Raw genomic sequence first — 26,393 nt, forward strand, 5'->3', positions numbered from 1 at the left:
CCCTGAACCGGTTCCAACCCCCACTTTAAATAAAGTTTGATTAGATTTAATCCTATTCTATAACTTTTATTTTTGGTTGAGATGGAGAAGTGAATTCAACATATTTATTATTAACTCTTAGATTCCATTTGAAATCAACCAAAGGTTAAAACCCTAGGCCTATACAATGTCTTCATAAAATATTCACACCCCTTAACTTTTTGAACATTTTGTTGTATTACAGCCTACATTTAAAATGCATTAAATTCACATTTTTTTGGTCACTGGTCACAATACCCCATCATGTCAAAGTGGAATCTTTTTTTTACATTTCCTTTTTACAAATAAATTACAAATGAAGAGCTGAAATGTTGTGAGTCAATAAGTATTCAATAAGTACCCTTTTGTTATGGCAAACCTAAATAAGTTCAGGAGTAAAAATATGCTTAACAAGTCACATAATAAGTCGCATGGACTCACTCTGTGTGCAATAATAGAGTTTAACATTATTTTTGAATGACTACCTCATCTTTGTACACCACACATACAATTATTTGTAAGGTCCCTCAGTTGAACAGTGAATTTCAAGCACAGATTCAACCACAAAGACATGGGAGGTTTTCCAATGCCACACAAAGAAGGGCACCTATTGGTAGATGGGTAGAAATAAGAAAGCAGATGTTGAATATTCCTTTGAGCATGGTGAAGTTATTCATTACACTTTGGATGGTGTATCAATACATACAGTCACTACAAAGATACAGGTGTCCTTCCTAACTCAGTTGCTGGAGGGGAAGGAAACCACTCAGGGATTTCACCATGAGGTGGATGGTGACTTTAAAACAGTTATAGAGTGTAATGGCTGTGATAGGAGAAAACTGAAGAGGGATCAACAACATTGTAGTTGCTCTAATTGACAGATTGAAAATAAGGAAGCCTGTACAGAATAAAAATATTCCAAAACATGCATTCTGCGAAGAAAAAAATTATCCATTCTGAATTCAGGCTGTAAAAAAAACAAAATGTGGAATAAGTCAAGGGGTATTAATACTTTCTGAAGGCACAGTACGTCTATTTTTAGTTGAATCCTGGGCTGAATTTAAACAATAGCTGTTGATAACTTCCCAAAATGCTATACAGGCCTAAATAGCATAATTGATTATTGATATTATTACATTTCATTAGCTCTGTTGAACCTACCTTTCGTTAGCAACAGTGAATGTATACTAAGCAAAAATATAAAAACGCAACATGCAACAATTTCAACAATTTTACTGAGTTACAGTTCATAGAAGGAAGTCACTCAGTTGAAATAAATTCATCAGGCCATTATCTATGGATTTCACATTACTTCACATGGTGGGCCTGGGAGGGCATAAGCCCACCCGATGAGGAGCCAGGCCCAGCCAATCTGAATGAGTTATTTCACACAAAAGGGCTTTATTACAGACAGAAATACTCCTCCAAAACTTGAGACATCTGTGGCATTGTGTTGTGTGACAAAACTGCATCTTTTAGATTGTCCTTTTATAGTACCCAGCACAAGGTGCACCTGTGTAATGATCATGCTGTTTAATCAGCTTCTTGATATGCTACACCTGTCAGGTGGATGGATTACCTTGACAAAGGATAAATGCTCACTAACAGGAATGTAAACAAATTCGTGCACCACACATTTGAGCAAAATAAGCTTTCTGGGCGAATGGAACATTTCTAGGAATATTCTATTTCAGTTCATAAAACATGGGACCAACACTTTACATGTTGCGTTTATATTTTTGTTCAATATATAATTTCTAAATATTTTTTCTCACGATGCACATTGGTAATTGTCAGTGACAAATATCTAAGCAGGGCTTGGTTAAAACCCTGGATGGGAGATCGAATGGATAGCTGTAGATATGTCAACTCTTCAGTATGAGGTGCTGCCCAGACTATTGTTCTTTTCTCCTAGTGAATATTACGTTTTATACAAGATTCGTCTATGTTGAAAATTGGTTACCATGATGACATAATCATTTGGTTAAAATGTTACCCTCAAAACAAGAGTTGATGACTTTTTTTCAAATCAAATGTATTTTCCACATAGATTCCACGTCACAATACGTTGACAAATTACGGTGATTTAACCAGTTTGTGCCCAGTGGGTAGAGTGGAATCAAATGGATTCTCAAATCAGTCTGGATACCAGGGAGATGACACCTCACCAAACGTACATGGCTTTAATATCAGCTGAGGGTCTTTACAGTTCTCTAAAATAAAGACCTTTAATATATACCATGAGTACATTGTAGGTACTGCAAGTCTACAATATGTAGTCATTAAAGTGTACTGGATATGAAGGTTAGCATGGTGTCCTTAAATGGGGTTGGCACCCCCCCTTTGGGTTGTGCCGTGGCGGAGATCTTTGTGGGCTATACTCGGCCTTGTCTCAGGATGATAAGTTGGTGGTTGAAGATATCAATCTAGTGGTGTGGGGGCTGTGCTTTGGCAAAGTGGGTGGGGTTATATCCTGCCTGTTTGGCCCTGTCCGGGGGCATCATCAGATGGGGCCACAGTGTCTCACGACCACTCCTGTCTCAGACTCCAGTATTTATGCTGCAGTAGTTTATGTGTCGGGGGGCTAGGGTCAGTCTGTTATATCTGGAGTATTTCACCTGTCTTATCTGATGTCCTGTGTGAATTTAAGTATGCTCTCTCTAATTCTCTCTTTCTTTCTCGCTCTCTCTGGGAGGACCTGAGCCATAGGACCATGCCTCAAGACTACCTGGCACGATGACTCCTTGCTGTCCCCAGTACACCTGGCCGTGCTGCTGCTCCAGTTTCAACTGTTCTGCCTGCGGCTATGGAACCCTGACCTGTTCACCGGACGTGCTACCTGTCCCAGACCTGCTGTTTTCAACTCTCTAGAGACAGCAGGAGCAGTAGAGATACTCTCAATGATTGGCTATGAAAAGCCTACTGACATTTACTCCTGAGGTGCTGACTTGTTGCACCCTCGACAACTACTGTGATTATTATTATTTGACCATGCTTGTCATTTATGAACATTTGAACATCTTGGCCATGTTCTGTTATAATCTCCACCCGGCACAGCCAGAAGAGGACTGGCCACCCCTCATAGCCTGGTTCCTCTCTAGGTTTCTTCCTAGGTTTTGGCCTTTCTAGGGAGTTTTTCCTAGCCACTGTGCTTCTATACCTGCATTGCTTGCTGTTTGGGGTTTTAGGCTGGGATTCTGTACAGCACTTTGATATATCAGCTGATGTAAGAAGGGCTATATAAACTAATTTGATTTGAAATGTGAGAATAGACTTAAAACCATTGCCCGTATTCACAAAGAGTCTCAGAGTAGGAGTGCTGATCGAGGATCCATTAAGCCCATTAGATCAAGATTAATAAGACTTTATGGACAGCGAGGGACCTGATCGTAGATCTGCCCTCCTACTCTAAGACACTTTATGGTTAATAGCGGGATCAATGCTCCCTTTTCTCAGTGCTAAGCAAAGGACACATATTTGAAGTTTCTCTTCTGACTCACAAAACCATGCATATGTTAGCCTGCAGCTAATGGATGTGAGCACATACACAATGCTCTAAACTGGTTGTGACTCAATCCTGAGACAGATATTACGGCAATCACAATGTATGAATGGGAAATGGAGAAGTGAAATGTGTCATATCGAGTAACCGTCAACTGCTGGTGCTGTGTGTGTGTGTGTGTGTGTCACCTGGAAGAGGTGATGCATGAGGGCCTTTGAGCGATGCCTGGACTGACAGGTGGCGATGAAATGGTAGAGAGGACTACACACACACCCTGCCAGGGGCACTGACGGAGAGGAGAGCGAGGAAGACTTTGATCCCCGCACCAAGGCCACTCAACTGGAGAGGGCAGTCAATGATGAGGAAAGGAAAAAAATGGAGAGAGAGAGAGAGAGAGAGAGAGAGAGAGAGAGAGAGAAAAAAGTGCTCTCTAACCTTTGTGCTCATTGATACAGATGTTGAAGCATGAACACGCAGGGAATCCATCATCTGACAGTCTGACTGAGACAACCTACAGGACAAACATCTACAAGGGATTTATTAACATACTGTGACATATATAGATGTAGGATCTCAATTTGATCACTCTTTTGTTGCTGAGAACTTTCCTGCGCGGCAGGAAATACAAACTTGTAGTGTATTTGAGTTTTAAAAAGGCTTCTAAAGTTTGTAATTTTGACTGAAGTTTTGTAAAACATATCTTTCAGAGCCAACAAACCAGACTGGCATGCAGTCGTTGAAAACTTCTTTGCAGAATTCAATATAAATGGGGGGGGGAAATTGGTACCATTTCATTACAGATTAAATTGTCTTGATCGCTCTTTTGTTGCTGAGAATTTTGCTGCATCACAGGAAATACAGATGAGCTTTGTGATTTACATAAATTCACTGAAAACCCGCACTAACACAGTTATATTAACAGTATTGTACATTTCATGTAGTATAATTTTGGTCAGCTAATGGCCTAACCACCGATGAAGCAACATTATGGACTAAACGTTCAAATCCTGTTGCTGCAGGATTATTTTGTTGAGACACTACAGATCTTAATTTGATCACTCTTTTGTTGGTCATTTGCAAATTTCTGTATTCAAGGTTTAAAAAGGCTTCTAAAGTTAGTAATTCCCACTTTAAAATGTCAGACTTGATTTGACCTATCGTAAAATGTACCAACCACTACAGAAAATACCCATTAATTATAATAATTCACATTTTTGGTTGCTGCAGGATTATTTTCCTGCTGTAGCAAACTGGCTCTAATTAAGATCCTACATCTGTACTGGTCAAATTAAGATCCTACATCTGCCACAGCAGCGTAAGGTAACAACACCTTGCTATAAAGACAAGTTACTACTGTAAAGTCAACACGATAACATGCACCTCACAAAAATATATTTGTTTCCGTTGCTTAAAAACTCCACACATACCTTTTCCAAGCATCTCAAAACACATTCCCTTTGATCTGTATACACACACACACATCCATTTCTCCAGCCTTAACTGTTAGTGTCTGGGTGAGGGAGAGGGACTCAGGAAGCTAAACCCCATTACTCTGTGTGAAGAGCCCAGGTAATTATGTCTGGCATTTTGACAAGTGCTTGTCGGACTGAAGGTCAGTTCTGTCTGCATTGGTGATCTATGCTAATCTGCTCAGCTGGAGAGAAGAGGGAGACCAGCATTCTATGGTGTGGCTGTTATATACCTCATGGATATACAAAACAACGAACACGTACACTGAGTGTACAAAACATTAGGAACACCTTCATGGACTCTACAAGGCGTCGAAAGCATTCCACAGGGATGCTGGCCCATGATGACTCCAATGCTTCCCCCACAATTGTGTCAAGTTGGCTGGATGTAATTTGATTGGTGGACCATTCTTGATACACATGGAAACTGTTGAGTGTGAAAAATCCAGCAGCATTGCAGATCTTGACACACTCAAACCAGTGCGCCTGGCACCTACTACCATATCCCGTTCAAAGGCACTTAAATATTTTGTCTAGCCCATTCACCCTTTGAATAGCACATATAAACAATGTCTCAATTGTCTCAAGGCCTAGAAATCCTTCTTTAACCTGCCTCCTCCCCTTCATCTACACTGATTTAAGTGACCTCAATAAGTAGTCATAGCTTTCACCTGGATTCACCTGTTCAGTCTATGTCATGGAAAGAGCAGGTGTTCCTAATGTTGTCTCCACTGAGTGCAGACATTCTATCTCCATCTGTGATCTACGCTAATCTGATAAACTGGGGAAATTGGGTCGAATTTGAACCCATACTTGTAGGGGTCAGGGCATAAGATTAATACCTGCCACCCGCCAGATGCGAGTAGATGTAGGTATTGGCAGGTAAGAATGTCTACTTCCCCAGTCACGTTGGCGGGTGGTCAATTTGCAGGGTCCCGACAGGGCGAGCGTTTCATTCGCATTTGTGAATAAAAGTAGTCAAAAGTCAAGTATGAGCATATGTGTGAGTTGCATTTTTTTGTAAAAAAAATGCTGAATTCGCTGTTTAAAAAAAATATTTTTCTGCTGTTTTTGTTTCATAGCTGCTAATCACACAAAGAAATATGAATCCTACATCCCACCTTGCGCAGCAACAGCTTTGCGCAATGTGAGTGAAGCGCTGATAAGATTCATTTTTGGAGGCGCTGGCACAGGCATAAAAGTTGGTCTAATTTACTCAAGTCAGCAAAGTGAGACTTTGTCCTCGTGTTTCTTGGCTATTTACATCGTTTTTTCCCCTTCACAATCTGGATTGTTTTTCAATGTTAGTTTGAATCTGCTGCTTCAACTGATAGCAAAGAGACACTGTAGGCGGCTACTACTAGTCACGTCCCAAATCTCTCACACACAAAGACGCACATGACACGTTACCATGGTTACCCCCCGCCCTTAAAAGGGCAGCTAAATATTTGGTCTCATTTGATATTTTGGTTCAAATAAAACATCTAATTAAATTGAGCAATATACCACATCACTTCTTACCAATACATTTCTTATTTTGGAAACATTATAAAGCATGGTCATTAGTTTTCTGAAATTATGGTGACAAATAATTTTTGCTGGTAAAAAAATCTGAGTGGCTAGTAGATTTTTTTTATCTACTTGCCACAGTGGCTCGTGAAACACACAGTTCATTTTAGGCCCTAGCAGCGGTACATAATACATGTGTTTCTAGAGGCAGCGGTATAGACTACTACACAAACCCAGGCCACAAACATTCTATATCTATGTTCAAAACACAGTTTCCCTGTTTCCATTGCTGCTTCTCTGTAAGTCTATGTGTATGTGTGCGAGAGGATATATCTCCCTGACTGAAGGGAAGGCAGTGTCTCAGTCTCTCTACATTCAAATTAGATCTCTCTTTTTCCTATTATCTATCTTCTTTCCCCTTGGCTGCATCTCCCCAGCTCTTCCTCTCCTCAACCTCTCTCTCGATCTCTCTCTGTCCCAGGGGTGACAGCAGTGTGTCAGGGCTCTGCTCCTGGCTGCTCCAGATGGCCCCGGCTGCTGGCCCCTGTAGGTCCAGAGGCCCCCAGCTCTTTGACCAGGACTGTGGTTCTCACGGCTTGGGGGCCCGGGCACGCTGCTGGGCCTGGCCTCTGGGGCCTCTGGGGTCGACCAGCCGTGACAGCCCAGACAAAGGGGTGTCCCTCATCCCACCGCCCACCAGCCTACACATCTTCCCGAACAGCCACCCATCCTTGACCACAGAGTGTGGACAGTGTGTCCAGATCACTGTCTAAGCTTCATAAAAGGGGGCATTTTGATATGTTACTGGTCGGAAGACTCAGCACAAGTACTGTTTACTTCACCAGAAACACATACCTTAAAGAAAATAACAGGCCATCATACTCATACGTGATGTTACTGTCAAGAAGAGGTCGCGTTGTTACGTTTGCCAATAGAATACAGTGAAGCAGTTTGTCCAGCCAAAATGTACGAACGACTTTCAGATTGCATGGCGTGTTTCCTCTTAATGATAGCATGACAGATGTTTTGTAAAGATGAAGTAATATCACATTAGCATCATAATTGCATATCTAATGATATACCGAAATAAATCTGTTCAAGAAGATGGAAGATAATACAAATTGCCTCCTAACAGCGCAGGGGGGAAAAAAACACATTCATTTCAAATGACTTCAAGTGATCACGTGATCCAATGTGAAATTAATTTAATAACATGTGACAACATGTAAAGCAACATATGATAACATGAAACTACACATGTGAAAACATGTGACCACATGTAAAGTGTTCCAAAAGCACGTTTTCACATGATTTCACATATGACATTTCACGTGAAAATGTCACATGAAAATTCTTCCATGTAAAATCATGTGTTTTTTCCTATAAAGGGAGGCATTTTCTTCACAATATAAATCCCCCAAAACCCCCTGAAAAAAACATGAATTTTGGGATGTTTCAGAAAGGCATGTAAATGTGTATAACGCTGTATGAATGATATTGGTCCACATAGAGCAATTGCTCTAAGGAAACACAAAACAACCAATGCTTGTTTCCACCTACCCGGTTACTGTACACAGAGGAAAAAACAGAAGGAGAAAATGAGAGAGGGATTACATTTCTCATGGCTAAAGAAACGTTGGTTAGTAGTGAGCGTAACAAATTTTGACAGAACCAATTTCCCATGTGAAGGTGATTTACATGTTTGCAGATCAGTCTGAAGCACACTGCTTTTCACCACATTCAGAACCTCATTCTATGAGAGTGAGAGAGAGAGAGAGAACGAAGGAGCAAAAAGCAAGAGTGTCTTTAATGACAAATTGCAACATTGTTTTTTTACAGCTTGGTCAGCTCTTCATCAAAACTTGAATAAATAATTTCCCTTGCAAATGATTCTCACTCACACACAAACACACACACTAGCCTAGTTTCTTTTATTATAAAGCAGCCGCCTTCTCTTTTGTTTTCTAGCTGTGCGGGGGTTTAGTGAGCACAGGTCATTGTCCGCCAGCTTTCCAGTTGAGCAAAACACAAGAGCTCCTAGTAGCTCCTACCTTCACTAATACAGTGAGACCTCCCATCATGATTTTCACTTCTTATTCTACCCGTAACAACCCACAGCCAAAAGATGGCAATGCTTTCATTGAGGTATCAAATCTCCTCTTTATACTGTCCATGCGCATCCCAAATGGAACCATAATCCCTTTCTAGTGCACTACTAACATCTTACATATGAGTGAAGATGTTTGGGTGTTTTTTTTATAAATATCTGTCTACTAGTAGTGCACTATATAGGGAATAGGGTGCCATTTGGGATGCACCCCATGCTTTTCAATGGGATCTCTCCCTATAAGAAGGATTTTCAATGGGACCTTTCTCTCCCTATGGCTTTTCTATGAAATATGGGTCATTCCACAAAATGGGTGCCTTTTGGAATGCAAACTTAAGAAATGTAAAATATTTAACTTTAAAATATCTCTCCTTTCAACATTCAATTGGATGGAGGGTATTTTTAGACTACGGAAAAACACCTTTTCCCATCTCAGGCATTACAATCCTATGAACTAAGAGCATTTTATCTGCACCTGTACCACACTGTGTGTCAACCCTGTTACGGACACTTATTTAACTGCCTAACTAATATTTATACAGAACAAAATATAAATGCAACATGTAAAGTGTTGGCCCCATGTTTCATGAACTGAAATAAAAGTTCCCAGAAATCTTCTATACGCACAAAAAGCTTATTTCTCTCAATTTTTTTTTACATCTCTGTTAGTGATAATTTATCCTTTGCCAAGATAATCCATCCACCTGACAGGTGTGGCATATCAAGAAGTTGATTAAACAGCATGATCGTTAAACAGGTGCACCTTGTGCTGGGGACAATAAAAGGCCACTCTAAAATGTGCAGTTTTGTCACACAACACAATGCCACAGATGTCTCAAGTTTTGAAGGCGAGTGTCCACCATTGAATGTTCATTTCTCTACCATAAGCCGCCCAACGGGCCTCACAACCGCAGACCACGTGTAACCACGCCAGCCCAGGACCTTCACATCCGGTTTCTTCACCTGCTGAATCGTCTGAGACCAGCCACCCGGACAGCTGATGAAACTGAGGAGCATTTCTGTCAGTAATAAAGCACTTTTGTGGGGAAAAACTCATTCGGATTGACTGGGCCTGGCTCCCAAGTGGGTGAGTTAAGCCCTTCCAGGCCCACCCATATCTGCACCCCTGCTCAGTCATGTGCAATCCATAGATTAGGGCCTAATGAATTTATTTTAATTGACTGATGTCCTTCTATGAACTGTAACTCAGTAAAATCATTGAAATTGTTGCATATTGGTTTTCTATGTTTTGTTCTGTATAAAAGCATGTTTGAGATAAATCCAAAATGTTCTCATTGATCAAATATCCTTTGTACAAATAAACTCACATATAATATCAAACTAATAAAGTTGACGTTGGCCCTCTAACAGAGTTGAGGTTCCAGGTGATCATCGGCCATTACTCCTAATGTGGTGTAGAGCATGGGGCCACATGGTGTTCATGAAATGAGGAATTATTCCGGGCGCAAAAGGCATCCATTTCGTGGAACGACCCACATATCAAAACAGATCTAGTAGACACATATCAAAACAACTCCCAGACATCTTCACTCACATGTTAAATGTAACACTTTATCATGGCTGCATAGGGAGTGTACGTTGTACTGATAAACCTTACTCAATGTAAATGTCATAACAAGTAGACGGAGAAATGTTTTTGAATGAATAGGGCCCCAGTTGCAAGTTTAAGATTTTCACAAAGACATAGGAAAAATGTATTCATTCAAATTGAGCTATCATTGACACAGGCCTAATTCTCCAATCCTAATCATTGTGTTCTTGTTCTGACCATTTCCACCAAAATTGCTTTATTGTCAACAGAATGCTTTTTCAAGAAAAATACTCACTATAGAGCTAAACTAAAGAAACACCTTACAATTCCTCCATTTATTTTCCACAAACCTGGAAACCAGTCAATGGTCAACACACAATGAGCCCAAGGGTTTGACGAGTGTGTGTGTGTGTGTGTGTGTGTGCCCGACGAGTTCATCGGGCGGCCATGTTGTTCATGCACTGGCAAACAGAGGTCAAATGTAACCCAGGATTACCCAGGAGGCAGAGTGTTATTCAGTTTCTGTTTCACATTCAACCCAGAGAATCTTCATTTTGTTTCTGAAGTACCGGCAAGAGATGGCTTTGAAATCATGAAAAATTATCATATCACATTGGTCACTGTACCGCAGTTGTCCTTGATCTTTGAGTGTTTTATAGTTGTAAAACACTCAGGAAAACAAATTATAATAATGCAGGGTAATAGTTATGTGTTTGACTTCCGTATACAAACTGAATGTTTCTTATTCTACGTATATGAATCTTTATACACAACTTTATACTACTGTATATTATGGTAAATGTGTAAACATTGTAATAGATTTCTCTGTAAATCTATTGCTTTCCTGTAAATCTATGGATTTCCTGAAAATCTACGGCTTTCCTGTAAATCTACGGCTTTCCTGTAAATCTACGGCTTTCCTGTAAATCTACATGTATACATGCCCTATTCATTTCCCAACTGAAACCTTGTAAGGGGGATATCTAAGTATTCTTCCTGACAGGCAAATCTCGGTCAGTCATTGGTATTCTGGTCAGCTGGATTCATAATTCATCAATAGCAGTCAGGCTGCTGATAATGTTGACTTAACATTTGGTCTGGCATTTCGCTGCAGTCATTAGGTCTCCCACCACGGTGCCTAATCAACACTCAAATCACTCCACATAGACAGACGCACGCATGAGCACGCACACAGAAACACACACACAGGCATGTAGGCACAAGCATTCAGGCACGTACACACACACAAAGAAAGTATCTCAACCTAGTACCAATGGATGTACCCATAGGGGTCCACAGCACTAGAACCATGGAATAACTGTTGTGCTTGCACAATCCCAGCTTCAAAACCCATGTAACACCAACCATTCCAAACACATTTTCATTATCTTCCAGCCATCTTTATGTCTCAAATCATATCACATCACACCCCAAGCCCCAAAACCCTTTCTACCTATTTCATACACACTTAGAAAAAAAGGGTTCCAAAGGGGTTCTTTGTGGAGGGATAGGGTTCTACCAATGACTCTTATGATCAGAAGGACCCTTTCTGGAAGACAAGGGTTCTTTGTAAAGCAAAGGGTTCTACCGAGAACCTTTAATATCATAGGAACCGTTTTTGGAAGAACGGGCTCTTTGATGATTCTTTGGAAGGCAAGAAGGATTCTACATACAACCATATATAATATTTCCCAGCATGCTCTTTTGCAGTGAGATGTGTGTTTTATTGTAATATCTGTGTTTTTTGCATTGATTGGTTGATTCATTTTATGCTACACAAATATAAATAATATACAGTTTTCTAAACTAATCCAATCTGTTAGTAAATGGATTTATTTCACCCGTTGTTGAGATGGTTGTTTCAGTTTAGATGATTGAGGTAGTCTCAGTATTTAACCTTCCATACACTGCCAGTCATTCTTAATGCAGGTTGCAGGTGATTAAAAGTTCCACTTGTTCGATAGCCTAACTACGTATTACAATTCACTTGCAAGCCAGCATAATGTGGCCTGTAAACCAGGAGATTCATAACACCACTGTGTTAGGGTATAACTAGGCCCATATAAACCCAGCAAAAAAAGAAATGTCCTCTCACTGTCAACTGCGTTTATTTTCAGCAAACTTAACGTGTAAATATTTGTATGAACATAACAAGATTCAACAACTGAGACAAACTGAACAAGTTCCACAGACATGTGACTAACAGAAATTGAAGAATGTGTCCCTGAACGAGGGGGGGTACAAAATCAAAAGTAACAGTCAGTATCTGGTGTGGCCACCAGCTACATTAAGTACTGCAGTGCATCTCCTCCTCATGGACTGCACCAGATTTGCCAGTTCTTGCTGTGAGATCTTACCCCACTTTTCCACCAAGGCAAATTCCCGAACATTTCTGGGGGGAATGGCCCTAGCCCTCACCCTCCGATCCAACAGGTCCCAGACGTGCTCAATGGGATTGAGATCCGAGCTCTTCGCTGGCCGTGGCAGAACACTGACATTCCTATCTTGCAGGAAATCACGCACAGAACGAGCAGTATGGCTGGTGGCATTGTCATGCTGGAGAGTCATGTCAGGATGAGCCTGCAGGAAGGGTACCACAGGGAGGGTACCACAGGGAGGAGGATGTCTTCCCTGTAACGCACAGCGCTGAGATTGCCTGAAATGACAAAAAGTTCAGTCCGATGAGGTCCGACCATCACCCCTGGTGAGACAAAACCGCGACTCGTCAGTGAAGAGCACTTTTTGGCAGACCTGTCTGGTCCAGCAACGTGGTTGCCGGTGATGTCTCGTGAGGAACTGCTTTACAACAGGCCTACAAGCCCTCAGTCCAGCCTCTCTCAGCCTATTGTAGACAGTCTGAGCACTGATGGAGGGATTGTGCGTTCCTAGTGTAACTCGAGCAGTTGTTGTTGCCATCCTGTACCTGTCCCGCAGATGTGATGTTCGGATGTACTGATCCTGTGCAGGTGTTGTTCTACATGGTCTGCCACTGCGAGGACGATCAGCTGTCCGTCCTGTCTCCCTGTAGTGCTGTCTTAGGCGTCTCACAGTACGGACATTGCAATGTATTGCCCTGGCCACATCTGCAGTCTTCATGCCTCCTTGCAGCATGACTAAGGCATGTTCACACAGATGAGCAGGGGCCCTGGGCATCTTTCTTTTTGTGTTTTTCAGAGTCAGTAGAAAGGCCTCTTTAGTGTCCTAAGTTTTCATAACTATGACCTTTAATTGCCTACCGTCTGTAAGCTGTTAGTGTCTTAATGACCGTTCCACGGGTGCATGTTCATTAATTGTTTATGGTTCATTGAACAAGCATGGGAAACAGTGTTAAAACCCTTTACAATGAAGATCTGTGAAGTTATCTGGATTTTTACAAATTATCTTTGAAAGACAGGGTTCTGAAAAGGGATGTTTCTTTTTTTGCTGAGTTTATATGTAATGTATTGTCATAAATAATGACATTTGAAAGGCTAATAAGGCTGGTGGAACTGTTCATAGGAAGAACCCTCCAAAGATATAAAAAAAAAAAGAGTTCCCAGTAGAACCCTTCATAGGTTCCCTTCATGGTTCTAGGAAGACCATTTAGAGGATGAAATGGTTCTTGGTAGATCCCTTCATAGAGGATTTTAGGTAGAACCATATACAGGGGGTTCTTTGAAGAACCCTACATAGAGGGTTCTAGATAGAACCCTCTGCAAAGGGTTCTACCTAGCACCAAAAAGGGTTTCGCTATGGGGACAAACCGAAGAAGCCTGTATGGTTCTACTTAACACCTTTTTTTCCCCTAAGAGTGTAGTGTTGTTGTTGTAGCATCTCTGTAAATGGATAGGACAGAAACAAACCCCCATATACCACCCTATAATACAACAGGAGGAGAGTGGTGCCAAATTCCTCTCAATGGAACAACAGCACATTTCAGCCAATAAAAAAAGGCTCCATGAGGCTTGTGCTAGTGTTGTTACTGTTGTTGTTCCAACCCCGGTGTTATTGACTGTTGGACTGTTGCTCTCTGCTTCGCAAAGTCAATTCCAATCGAAGCAAGGGCGACACCCTCCCGTGTTGTCCCAAGTTCAGACAATGCCAGCGTTGTGTTGTGGTGCGGTGCAGGAGCGGTGCATACTGGAAATATCAAATCCTATTTTTCTCTCTCTCGCCATGACACCTTTCTATCAGACCACATCTGGCTATACGAAGACTAGCTTGTCTGAGAGTCACACTCTCCGTCCCAAATGGCACCCTACGCCCTATATAGTGCACTACTTTTGACTAGAGCCCTAATACTAAGCCTATGGGCCCTGGTCAAAAGTAGGGCATTAAATAGGGAATCGGCTGCCATTTGGGATGCAGGCTATGTATCTCAGTAGGAACAGCAGTGTGTCCAGCTTGTTATCCTGTGTGAAAATGATCCTCATTGGTCATTACACCATGTTAATAATCTTATAGACATGGGCTTGTCCGGACTAGAAGGACACTGTGAAACCCCCCCTATCAAGCGCGGTGGATCTGAGACTCTCATGTACTCAAACAGAGAGAACATAACAAAATGGTGTGTAGGTGGTGGAAATTAAATCCAGTACAATGGAGGTCATTGGCACGATGTGGTTCTTTCTATTTAAATGTGCTGAGTTAGAAATGTAGCTAATCATTTCTTCTTGCTGTGTGGGTTTGTGTGCTGCATGGGTAGAGCACACAAACCCTGTGTGTCTCATTGTGTGTGTGTGCTGTGTGACTGTCAGTGTACATGCGCATGTGTGTGAATTTTTTTAATTTTATTTTACCTTTATTTAACTAGTCAGTTAAGGGAAAAAAAATGTGGGCCTACCCCCCCTTTGTTTGGGGACACATTATTCAATAAATGATGATGATCGGTCATGATAATGGTGGGTGGATCTTGGGGGATATGGGTTGGTGTAACTGTGAGAATGGTCCTACCTGCAACGTGAGCCACATCTGCAGTGCTAACATTGTGAGGGTTGGTGCCCACCCTGAAGGTTACAGCTGGACCCAGCACTCTGGAAGACAGAAGAAAAAGAGACAAAATGAGCAACACCCCAAACTCAATACCCTTCAAGTGAACCGCAGTCCGGGGTAGAAAGAGAGGAATAGGGACGAGTCGAGAAAGACAGAATGACTCCCTGAGAGCTTCGGCGACCAGCGAGCTTCAAAATCAACTCGCACCTTTCATAGCGGACATGGACACAGACAATGGAAGGGGGGGGGGGTTGTTTTCTCTCTTTGTTTGAATTTGAACAAAACACCAAAAACATGGAACTGTGGCCCCGTATTGCAGCTGAGAACCTTGTTTGCTTTTCATCTCTGGCTACCCGTCTGTCCAGGGCCAGGAACAGACCTTTTAGGGGGTATGTGCTCAAAACACAAACCGCAGTAACAGACTCGTTGAAGAATTACTACTGTGATCGTTTAGTAACATAAAATCAATAGATGGCCACATCTTATAGAGTAGAGAAACTGCTGATTTGGCCTCGTTTTTTGGCTTGCTCCTAAAGAAATGCTGGCGGCCATGACAGAAGCCAAACGTGAGTTGGCTTGGGTGTGTGGTTTGATGTGTGTATTTCTTGGGTGTGTCCTTGTCACCACCAAGACACACCCATCTGTCAGAACCTTGCCTGCAGCTGTTTCCCCCCACTCAATGACAACATTCAAACCTCCTGCAGGTTGAGTTCAATAACTACAGGCAAATGTATGGTAAGATGCCGGAGGAAGCTTTGAATAGGTCAGTAGCCTACAGAGTAATGTGAGAAGAATGCAATTTCAGAATTTATGTAGATATTGTAAACTAAGTGTTTTGATCACTTTTAAATGTATTAACAGGTCAATGTAGAATAAACAACCCTTTACATAATACCATAGAAGCAGTGTTCTGCTAATATAACAATGTACACCTTTCATCATCCTTCCCAGCTGATACAGATACTGCGCCCATCGGCATTGCCTGGTGGTAATGGGGCTACCTTGGAAAACATGTCGGGGCGATCATACCTTCCTTTGTGGTGTCCCGTATTCAACGGGAGTTGATCCTGGTGCGGAATAAACAGGGTTTCTCCCTCAATTCATTAATTAAGAGAAAAAGACAATATAAGTAAAAGTTGTGTCAAGTACAATTTTAATGCGGAGTGCAAGATCTCTCTCCATTTAGAGACATCAGTATCAAGCCCGTCTGTCATTCGGGACTCACATCATCTTGCAAGTCTCCAAGTGCTTGTTCCATAGATGCATCTGTGAACACATACACAGTCGCGGTTCTATTACCAACGGCAGTTAGGATAGGTGATATTTGACAAACAAAAATATACTATGTTGAAGTTTGAAGAGGTCAGACTAAACCTACCTAATTCTGGGCAACCCCATCGACGACCGTTGGTGAGCAGGCAAAGAGGTGAGGTCTTTGCCAGCGCCCCATTGATGGGCATGGCAGCGTAGATAAGTTCCTGACCCCTCAAAGACACTGGTCTGCCACACACAAACACGGAGCACTGATTACATTATCAATGGTGGTCATGATTAGCGTAGTGGAACCAACCTGATCGCTGCATTCACCTTTCAATTTCACTTCAGACATCATATGTGAAGTGAATAGAATGGTAAACGCAGTGATCAGGCTGGTTCCACCAGGCTAGGTTGTGAAGGTGAATTGGGACAAAACTCTAAACTGTTTTGACCTTTGAACAGGTCAAATGTCACCAACCTAATTCAAGTGTCCTCCCTGTTCCATGTATAGGAATGCTCACGGCGAAGTCATGTCTGCGTGATGCTGAGGGTCCCCTTGCTGGTCTTCTCTATGTTGCAGGTTCGGCTGCAAACTGGACATCTCTCAAACAACTGCAGCAGGCAATCTGAATAAACAATGTACTTCCTGGTCGAAACATTGTAAGTAAACAACCGAATGTTCAAGGACTCGAAGATTACAACGTGGCTGTGAGTGATAGCTACCTCCTTTTGAAGTAGTCCCTGATACATGTGATTTTTTATGTATTTCATTTGACGATTGTACATTGGCAATACCAAGGTAGTTTTTTGTTTTGTTTAAATATGATAATGCTTAAATTGTAGAGGTTGGGTATATTATGACCTAAAAGCTGTTATATGGTGCGGCCCTTGTTTGCCGATGTGAAACGGAACGATTAGCTTTTAAGATAAAACTGAATAAATATTCATAGATTTATTGTTAGGGCTAGGATAAAGGATTATATCATTAAAAACCTGCCTAGGTTCTCTATAGGAATAGGCCTATGCAATCCTAAAATAATTGGTGTTATTACCTTTCACGTAAAAATAAATCCATCTCAATATAAAAAATGTAAATGATGATTATTCTTCCGATACACACTGGCAAATGGATGGATTAGGTATTGTCAAGAGGGTTGTTGTCTCTAGTGTGTGGCAGGCTGGTTAACACTGGGATAAAGTGATTCAAGTTAACGGTAAAACTAATACAATAATTGGCTTATGGAAGCACTTCTCTAAGCGAGAGAAAGGTACATTATATATTTCTATATAAGCTATCTATGTTACCTTTTATATTATTGATCCTAATGATATAGGCCTGGGTGTTTGGCTTGCGGTCGGCTCTGGCACGGCCGTGGCACGATATAACAGGAATACTGTTATATAATGTGATAATATATATAAATATATAAACAGGATATGCCTAAGACACATTTTACTTGCGGTCATTAGCGGCCGTTAGAATCTATGCTCCATTTTCCTTCTTTTGTCGAAATAGAACAGGATATAATGAGGACTACATGAAATATGTCTTGCATTTAATGGTCATAAAAAAAGGACTGGTCTTGAGATATATTTAGGTTGTTTTCTCTTCATTAAATACAAATAAAAAAATGGAATAAAATGAACTGAGCAGGCTGGGTTGACATGCTTACAGCCTTGCTAGGACTTTCTAAATATATGAGCAGGCATTTTTAAGATTGTGCTGTTATTATTTCTATTAATATTATCTGATATTGTTACTATTTTCTTATATATATTTTTTTTTTTACTGTTTTCCATGTTATTTGGTTAGTTCTCTTAAGCATCCTCATAGATATTTATGTTGTTATCATGGGACTGCCCATATTTCCTTCTGGCCAACACCAATTGGCGGCCAAGGGTTTGCCTTAGGACGCATCAGGGAGATGGTCTGATGGTCTTAGTAGCAACAGACCTAAATATGGTGGGAGTTTTTAGTGGGCAGAATATTAAGACAATTGGAGGTTTACAAAGTTGCAGCTTAACAGTGCATATTATTATGGTACAGCTATATGGACACTTAATCATCATGGTGCTTTTTAATGGTAAGTTTACAAACATTGGTTGTGGTAAGTATCATTATGGTAAGTGGGGAAATAAATATAGAAAGTTATAATTGGAATGGCTTAGCAGATCTAAAAATATACATTTTTACATGGCTAAAATAGAACAAATATAATATATATTGTTTACAGGAAACTCATTCTACAAATATAGATGAGATTGGGTGGAAAAAGGACTGGGAGGGAGAAATATATTTTTGTCACGGGCAAAGAAACTCAAAAGGGGTGATTTGACTAATTAATACAAATGTTGATCCGATTGTGCAAGCTGTGCAAACAGATCCTCAAGGAAGATGGATTATTTTAAATATGCTATTGGACCAAAAACAGATCTGGCTAATGAATCTATATGGGCCAAATAACGATGATCCACACTTTTTCGAAAATATATATAATAATCTGTTGAGCTCACAAGCAACGAAATAATCTATTATTATGGTGGGAGATTATAATACGGTTTTAAGTACCTTAATGGATCATACAGGAAATCACTCTACAAACGATCACCCTCAAGCACAAAGATCATGGATACATTAGAACTAGTGGATATATAGAGGGTGAAAAACCCTGGCCTAGTGAGATAAACTTGGAGGCGGCTTAATCAAGCTAGCAGTCTTGATTACTTCCTGGTCTCATTCTTGCTGGCATCAAAAGTAGAAAAAAGTATTAATAGGAGACCGAATGGGTTCAGACCACCATCTAATTGGCCTCCATTTAACTCTTACAAAATTTCTACTTGGACAGGGATTTTGGAAATTTAATCCAAGCCTATTGGATGACAATTTGTTCTCAACTAAGACAAAATAATTCATAATTTCTTTCTTGTACAGCATAGGTACAGCAGTTCCCCTTATTGCATGGGACACTTTCAAATGTACTTTCAATACAACACTCATCATTAAAACAAAAACAGTTTAGGTCAAAAAAAGATTAGACTAATAAAGGAAATAGAGGAAGTAACAGCGCAGGTAGATGGTAATGGAAACTGTAGTATAGCGGCACAAAATAGGTTAGAGGAAAAACAAAAAGAATTGGAGGTACTTATTCAAGAACGATTAGGTGTAATGTATTACAAAAATTAAGCAAATTGGATGGAAAATTATGAACAACTTTTTTTCTTGAATCTTCAACATAGAAAATCTACCAAAAATAATTTACAGAAATGGAGTTATCCATGATTCACCAAATTATATTTTGAAAGAGGAAACAAATTATTTTAAGTGTATGTTTTATTTTCAGTCTCCTGAATATCCACTGAATGATGTTAACTATAAGGATTTCTTTCCTAATAATAATAATAATGTAAAAATAACACATTTACAGAAAGACCTGTGTGAAGGCCAACTTACAGAAGAGGAACTTTGAGGCAATAAAATCTTTTCAGTCACAACTTCAATGTTGTGATGTGAAAATCCAGGTGAAATGCAGGGCACATAGAATAAAAAAAGGTTTTAACAAATATTGTTCACCTTGATCAGACAGGTTTTTTACATGGATAATATATTGGAGATAAAATACAACAATTACTTGCAACAATTGAACATTATGAAACAAAGATACCAGGCCTGGTCTTCATAGCAGATTTTGAAAAGGTGTTTGATAAAGTACGGCCAGAATTTATAAATAAATGCGTGGATTACTTTAATTTTGTTGAATCTCTTATACAATTGGGTTAAAGTTATGTACAGCAACCCCAGATGTAAAATAGTAAATAATGTTTACCACTCAGAAAGTAGTGAGCTTTTAAAGAGGAGTAAAACAAGGCTGTCCGTTGTCTCCATATCTATTTATTATGGCCATTGAAATGCTAGCTATTAAAACAAGAACATCAAGTGTTTAGAAATACAGGGGATAAAAACAAAAAAGTGTCAATGTATGCTGATGACTCTAGTTTTTTTTCTAAGTCCGCAATCTGGATCCCTGAACAGTCTAATTGAAGATCTTGATCACTTTTCTGGCCTCTCGGGATTAAAACCTAATTATGACACGTGTACCATATTACATACTGGATCGTAAAAAGAAAAACAGTGTTTACACTACCTTGTAGTTGGGCTTAGGGTGTAGTAGACATACTTGGTATTCACAGCTCAAAAAATATAAATGAACTTACCACAATTCATTTCAATAGAAGGTTGCCAAAATTGATAAGATTCTGCAACCATGGAGACTCTTGTCTATTTATGGAAAAATCACATTGAATAACTTTTTGGTCCTATCACAGTTTAATTACTTACTAATGGCACTGCTCACTCCAGATAACTCGTTTTTTAAAATCATATGAGCAAAAAAGATTTCATTTTATTTGGAATGCTAAGCCAGACAAAATTAAACTTACCTATTTATATAATGAATATGAGTTTGGGGGGCTAAAATGATTAAATATTAAAGCTTTAAACCTCTCACTAAAAGCTTCACTCATACATAAATTATACTTAAATCCAAAATGGATCTCCAGTAGATTATTAAGAAAGGGTCATCCTTTGCTCAAAAATTGCCTTTTTGCCTTCATACAGATTTCTCATTTCCATCTAATTGAAAATGACATTTTGTTTAAAGTATTGCCCTTTCTTAAACAAGCCATACAAACAAAGCTGGTTACAATTTCAGTTTTGACAGCTTAGGATAGATAACACTCTAAAGTTTCCAAAACTGTCAAAATATTGTCTGTGAGCATTACAGAACTGATATTGCAGGCGAAAGCCTGAGAAAAATCCAATCAGGAAGTGACTCTTATTTAGAAACCTCTGCGTTCCTATGCGTCCCTATTGAGCAGTGAAAGGGATAGCAACCATATTCCTTTTTCTATGGCTTCCCTAATGTGTCTAGTGTCACAAGACATAGTTTCAGGCTTTTATTTTGAAAAATGAGCGTGAGCGACAACATTGCGTAAGTGGTCACCTGGTGGCTCTCAGAGGGATTTGTGCGTAATAGACAAATGCGGCCATTGTTTCTCTCGCTCCTACTAAGAAGCCAACTGACCCGGTTGATATATTATCGAATAGATATTTGAAAAACACCTTGAAGATTGATTATAAAAAATGTTTGCCATGTTTCTGTCGATATTATGGATCGAATTTGGAATATTTTTCGGCGTTGTCGTGACTGCAATTTCCGGTCGATTTCTCAGCCAAACGTGAAGAACAAACGGAGCTATTTTGGCTACAAAAATAATCTTTATGGAAAAAAGGAACATTTGCTATCTAACTGTGAGTCTCGTGAGTGAAAACATCCGCAGCTCAAAGGTAAACGATTTCATTTGATTGCTTTTCTGATTTGTGACCAAGCTGCCTGCTGCTAGCTAGGCATAATGCTATGCTACGCTATCGATAAACTTACACAAATGCTTGTTTTGCTTTGGCTGTAAAGCATAATTTCAAAATCTGAGATGACAGGGTGATTACCAAAAGGCTAAGCTGTGTTTCAATATATTTCACCTGTGATTTCATGAATATGAATATTTTCTAGTAATATTTTTTGTCCGTTGCGTTATGCTAATTAGTGTCAGTTAATGACAATTCTCCCGGATCCGGGAGCGGTAGTTCCAAGAGTTAAGAGAGCCAGTTTCATCACAGTGCTTGATGTTTTTGCGACTGCACTTGAAGAAACGTTCAAAGTTCTTTAAGACATGAAGGTCAGTGAATACGGAATATTTAACGTAATGAAGGATTGTCGTTTCTCTTTGCATATTTGAGCTGTTCTTGCCATAACATATGGACTTGGTCTTTTACCAAATAGGGCCATCTTCTGTATATCCCCTAACCTTGTCACAACACAGCTGATTGGCTCAAACGCATTAAGAAGGAAATTCCACAAATTCACTTTTAAGAAGGCACACCTGTTATTTGAAATGCATTCCAGGTGACTCCCTCATGAAGCTGGTTGAGAGAATGCCAAGAGTGTGCAAAGCTGTCATCAAGGCAACGGGTAGCTATTTGAAGAGTCTCAAACATAAAATCTATTTTGATTTGTTTAAAACTTTTTTGGTTACTACATAATTCCATATGTGTTATTTCATAGTTTTGATGTTTTCACTATTATTCTACAATGTAGAAAATATTAAAAATAAAGAAAAACCCTTGAATGTGTAGGTTTTCTAACATTTTTGACTGGTAGTGTATGTCTGCAGAAGCAATTGCCCCATACCGGGCTACATACACACCAGAGAAAAATCATTTTCTGAGACAAATAGGCAGAAAGCCAACAGCAATTTGTAAAAAAACAAACAATCTAGGGGGCCTCCTGAGTGACGCAGCAGTCTAAGGCGCTGCATCGCAGTGCTAAAAGCATAACTACAGACCCGGGTTCGTTCCCGGGCTGTGTCACAACCGGCCGTGATTGGGAGTCCCATAGGGCGGCGCACAATTGGCCCAGCGTCGTCCGGGTTAGGGGAGAGTTTAGACGAGGCAGCTTTACTTGGCTCACCGCGCTCTAGCGACTCCTTGTGGCGGGCCGGGGGCATGCAGGCATGAACGGTGTTTCCTCCGACATATTGGTGCGGCTGGCTTCCGGGTTAAGTAGGCGGGTGTTAAGAAGCACGGATTGGCGGGTCATGTTTCGGAGGACGCATGACTCGACCTTCGCCCGCTATGACACTTGGGGAGTTGCAGCGATGAGATCGAAAATGGGGAGAAAAAGGGGGCAAAAATAAATACATCTAGTTCATCTATAGGGTTTAATGGTGGTGTGATGGAGGCAAATACTTCTACATCTTAGAAACAGGTCAGGAGATTTGTTGTATACTATGTTATTTACAGCGCACTTAATTCAGACCCCTTGACATTTCCACATTTTGTTATGTTACATCCTTATTCTAAAATGGATTCAATTATTTTTTCCCCTCATCAATCTGCACACAATACCCCTATAATGACAAAGCGAAAACAGGTTAAGAAATGTTTGCAAATGTATACAAATAAAAACAAAAATACCTTATTTACATAAGTATTCAGACCCTTTGCTATGAGACTCAACATTGAGCTCAGGTGCATCCTGTCACGTTCTGACCTCTATTTCCTTTGTTTTTGTATTTATTTAGTATGGTCAGGGCGTGAGTTGGGTGGGCAGTCTATGTTTGTTTTTCTATGTTTTGGGTCAGTTCTATGTTTTCGGCCTAGTATGGTTCTCAATCAGAGGCAGGTGTCATTAGTTGTCTCTGATTGAGAATCATACTTAGGTAGCCTGGGTTTCACTGTGTTTTGGTGGGTGATTGTTCCTGTTTTTGTGTTTGCACCAGACAGGGCTGTTTTGAGTTCTCACGTTTCTTGTTTTGTTTTCGTTAGTTTGTTCATGTATAGTGTCGTCAATAAATACAATGAACAACCACCACGCTGCGCTTTGGTCCGCCTTTACTTCACAAGAGGAGAACCGTTACAGAATCACCCACCACAACAGGACCAAGCGGTGTGGTAATGGGCAAAGGAAAAAGCAGCAGCAGGAGCAGCGCGAGGAGGTATGGACATGGGAGGACGAACTAGACGGTAAAGGACCTTGGGCTCAGCCAGGAGAGTATCGCCGCCCCAAGGAAGAACGGGAGGCGGCGAAAGCGGAGAGGCGCTGGTATGAGGAGGCAGCGCGGCGTCGTGGATGGAAGCCCGGGAGTCAGCCCCAAAAATTTCTTGGGGGGGGGCTAACAGGGAGTATGGCTACGCCAGGTAGGAGACCTGAGCCAACTTCCTGTGGTTACCGGGGGGCTAGAGAGACCGGGCAGGCACCGTGTTATGCTGTGGAGCGCACGGTGTCCCCAGTGCGGGTGCACAGCCCGGTGCGGTACATTCCAGCTCCGCGTATCGGCCGGGCTAGAGTGGGCATCGAGCCAAGTGCCATGAAGCCGGCTCTACGCATCTGGTCTCCAGTGCGTCTCCTTGGGCCGGCTTACATGGCACCAGCCTTGCGCACGGTGTCCCCGGTTCGCCTGCATAGCCCAGTGCGGGCTATTCCACCTCGCCGCACTGGCAGGGCGACCGGGACCATTCAACCGGGTAAGGTTGGGCAGGCTCGGTGCTCAAGAGCTCCAGTGCGCCTGCACGGCCCGGTCTATCCGTCACCACCTCCACACCCCAGCCCTCCGGTGGCAGCTCCCCGTACCAGGCTGTCTCTCTGGCCCATCCGTCCAGAGCCTTCCTCCTCTCCAGCGCTGCCGGAGTCTCCCGCCTCTCCGGCGCTACCAGAGCCTTCCTCCTCTCCAGCGCTGTCGGAGTCTCCCGCCTGTCCGGCGCCTCTGCCGGAGTCTCCCGTCTGTCCGGCGCCGCTGCCGGAGCCTCCCGCCTGTCCGGCGCCTCTGCCGGAGCCTCCCGCCTGTCCGGCGCCGCTGCCGGAGCCTCCCGCCTGTCCGGCGCCTCTGCCGGAGTCTCCCGCCTGTCCGGCGCCTCTGCCGGAGCCTCCCGCCTGTCCGGCGCCTCTGCCGGAGCCTCCCGCCTGTCCGGCGCCTCTGCCGGAGCCTCCCGCCTGTCCGGCGCCTCTGCCGGAGCCTCCCGCCTGTCCGGCGCCTCTGCCGGAGCCTCCCGCCTGTCCGGCGCCTCTGCCGGAGCCTCCCGCCTGTCCGGCGCCTCCGCCTGCGCCGCCCGTCTGCCCAACGCCGCCAGCGCCGCCCGTCAGCCAGGGGCCGCCAGTGCCGCCAGTCAACCAGGGGCCGCCAGTGCCGCCAGTCAGCCCAGCGCCAGCGCCGCCAGTCAACCAGGGGCCGCCAGTGCCGCAAGTCAGCCAGGGGCCGCCAGTCAGCCAGGGGCCGCCAGTGCCGCCAGTCAGCCAGGGGCCGCTAGAGCCCCTCTGTCCCGAGCAGCTGCCCCTCTGTCCCGAGCAGCTGCCCCTCTGTCCCGAGCAGCTGCCCCTCTGTCCCGAGCAGCTGCCCCTCTGTCCCGAGCAGCTGCCCCTCTGTCCCGAGCAGCTGCCCCTCTGTCCCGAGCTGCTGCTTCACCTCTGTCCCGAGCAGCCCCTCTGTCCAGTGGGGTCATTGAGAGGGGTGGGCATGGGGAGTAAGCCACGGAGGTGGACAATACGGCGGACTAAGACAATGGCGAAGTGGGGTCCGCGTCCCGCGCCAGAGCCGCCACCGCGGACAGACGCCCACCCAGACCCTCCCCTATAGGTCAAGGTTTTGCGGCCGGAGTCCGCACCTTTGGGGGGGGGTACTGTCACGTTCTGACCTCTATTTCCTTTGTTTTTGTATTTATTTAGTATGGTCAGGGCGTGAGTTGGGTGGGCAGTCTATGTTTGTTTTTCTATGTTTTGGGTCAGTTCTATGTTTTCGGCCTAGTATGGTTCTCAATCAGAGGCAGGTGTCATTAGTTGTCTCTGATTGAGAATCATACTTAGGTAGCCTGGGTTTCACTGTGTTTTGGTGGGTGATTGTTCCTGTTTTTGTGTTTGCACCAGACAGGGCTGTTTTGAGTTCTCACGTTTCTTGTTTTGTTTTCGTTAGTTTGTTCATGTATAGTGTCGTCAATAAATACAATGAACAACCACCACGCTGCGCTTTGGTCCGCCTTTACTTCACAAGAGGAGAACCGTTACACATCCTGTTTCCAATGATCATCCTTGAGATGTTTCTACAACTTGATTGGAGTCCACTTGTGGTAAATTCAATTGATTGGACATGATTTGGAAAGACACACCTGTCTATATAAGGTCCCACAGTTGACAATGCATATCAGAGCAAAAACCAAGCAATGAGGTCGAAGGAATTGTCCGTAGAGCTCTGAGTCAGTATTGTGCCAAGGCAAAGATCTGAGGAAGGGCACCAAAACATGTCTGTAGCATTGAAGGTCCCCAAGAACACAGTGGCCTCCCTCATTCTTAAATGGAAGAAGTTTGGAACCACCAAGACTCTTCCTAGAGCTGGCCACCTGGCCAAACTGAACAATCGGGGGAGAAGGGGGAGAAGGGACCAAGAACCCGATGGTCACTCTGA

At 42.3% G+C, this 26,393-nt stretch overlaps 1 protein-coding gene across 1 annotated transcript in view; it reads right to left on the reverse strand.

The window, feature by feature from the left end:
• LOC139367219 (protein tyrosine phosphatase receptor type N2) overlaps positions 1-26,393 on the reverse strand; it is a 264,778-nt gene that overhangs the window by 138,909 nt on the left and 99,476 nt on the right. The window contains exon 10 of the mRNA XM_071105432.1: positions 15,090-15,169. Within this exon, the coding sequence (XP_070961533.1) occupies positions 15,090-15,169 (80 nt within the window). The remainder of the gene's footprint in view (positions 1-15,089; positions 15,170-26,393) is intronic.

The sequence above is a fragment of the Oncorhynchus clarkii genome, chromosome 15 (genome assembly GCF_045791955.1).
Source record: "Oncorhynchus clarkii lewisi isolate Uvic-CL-2024 chromosome 15, UVic_Ocla_1.0, whole genome shotgun sequence".
NCBI classification, from domain to species: Eukaryota; Metazoa; Chordata; class Actinopteri; order Salmoniformes; family Salmonidae; genus Oncorhynchus; species Oncorhynchus clarkii.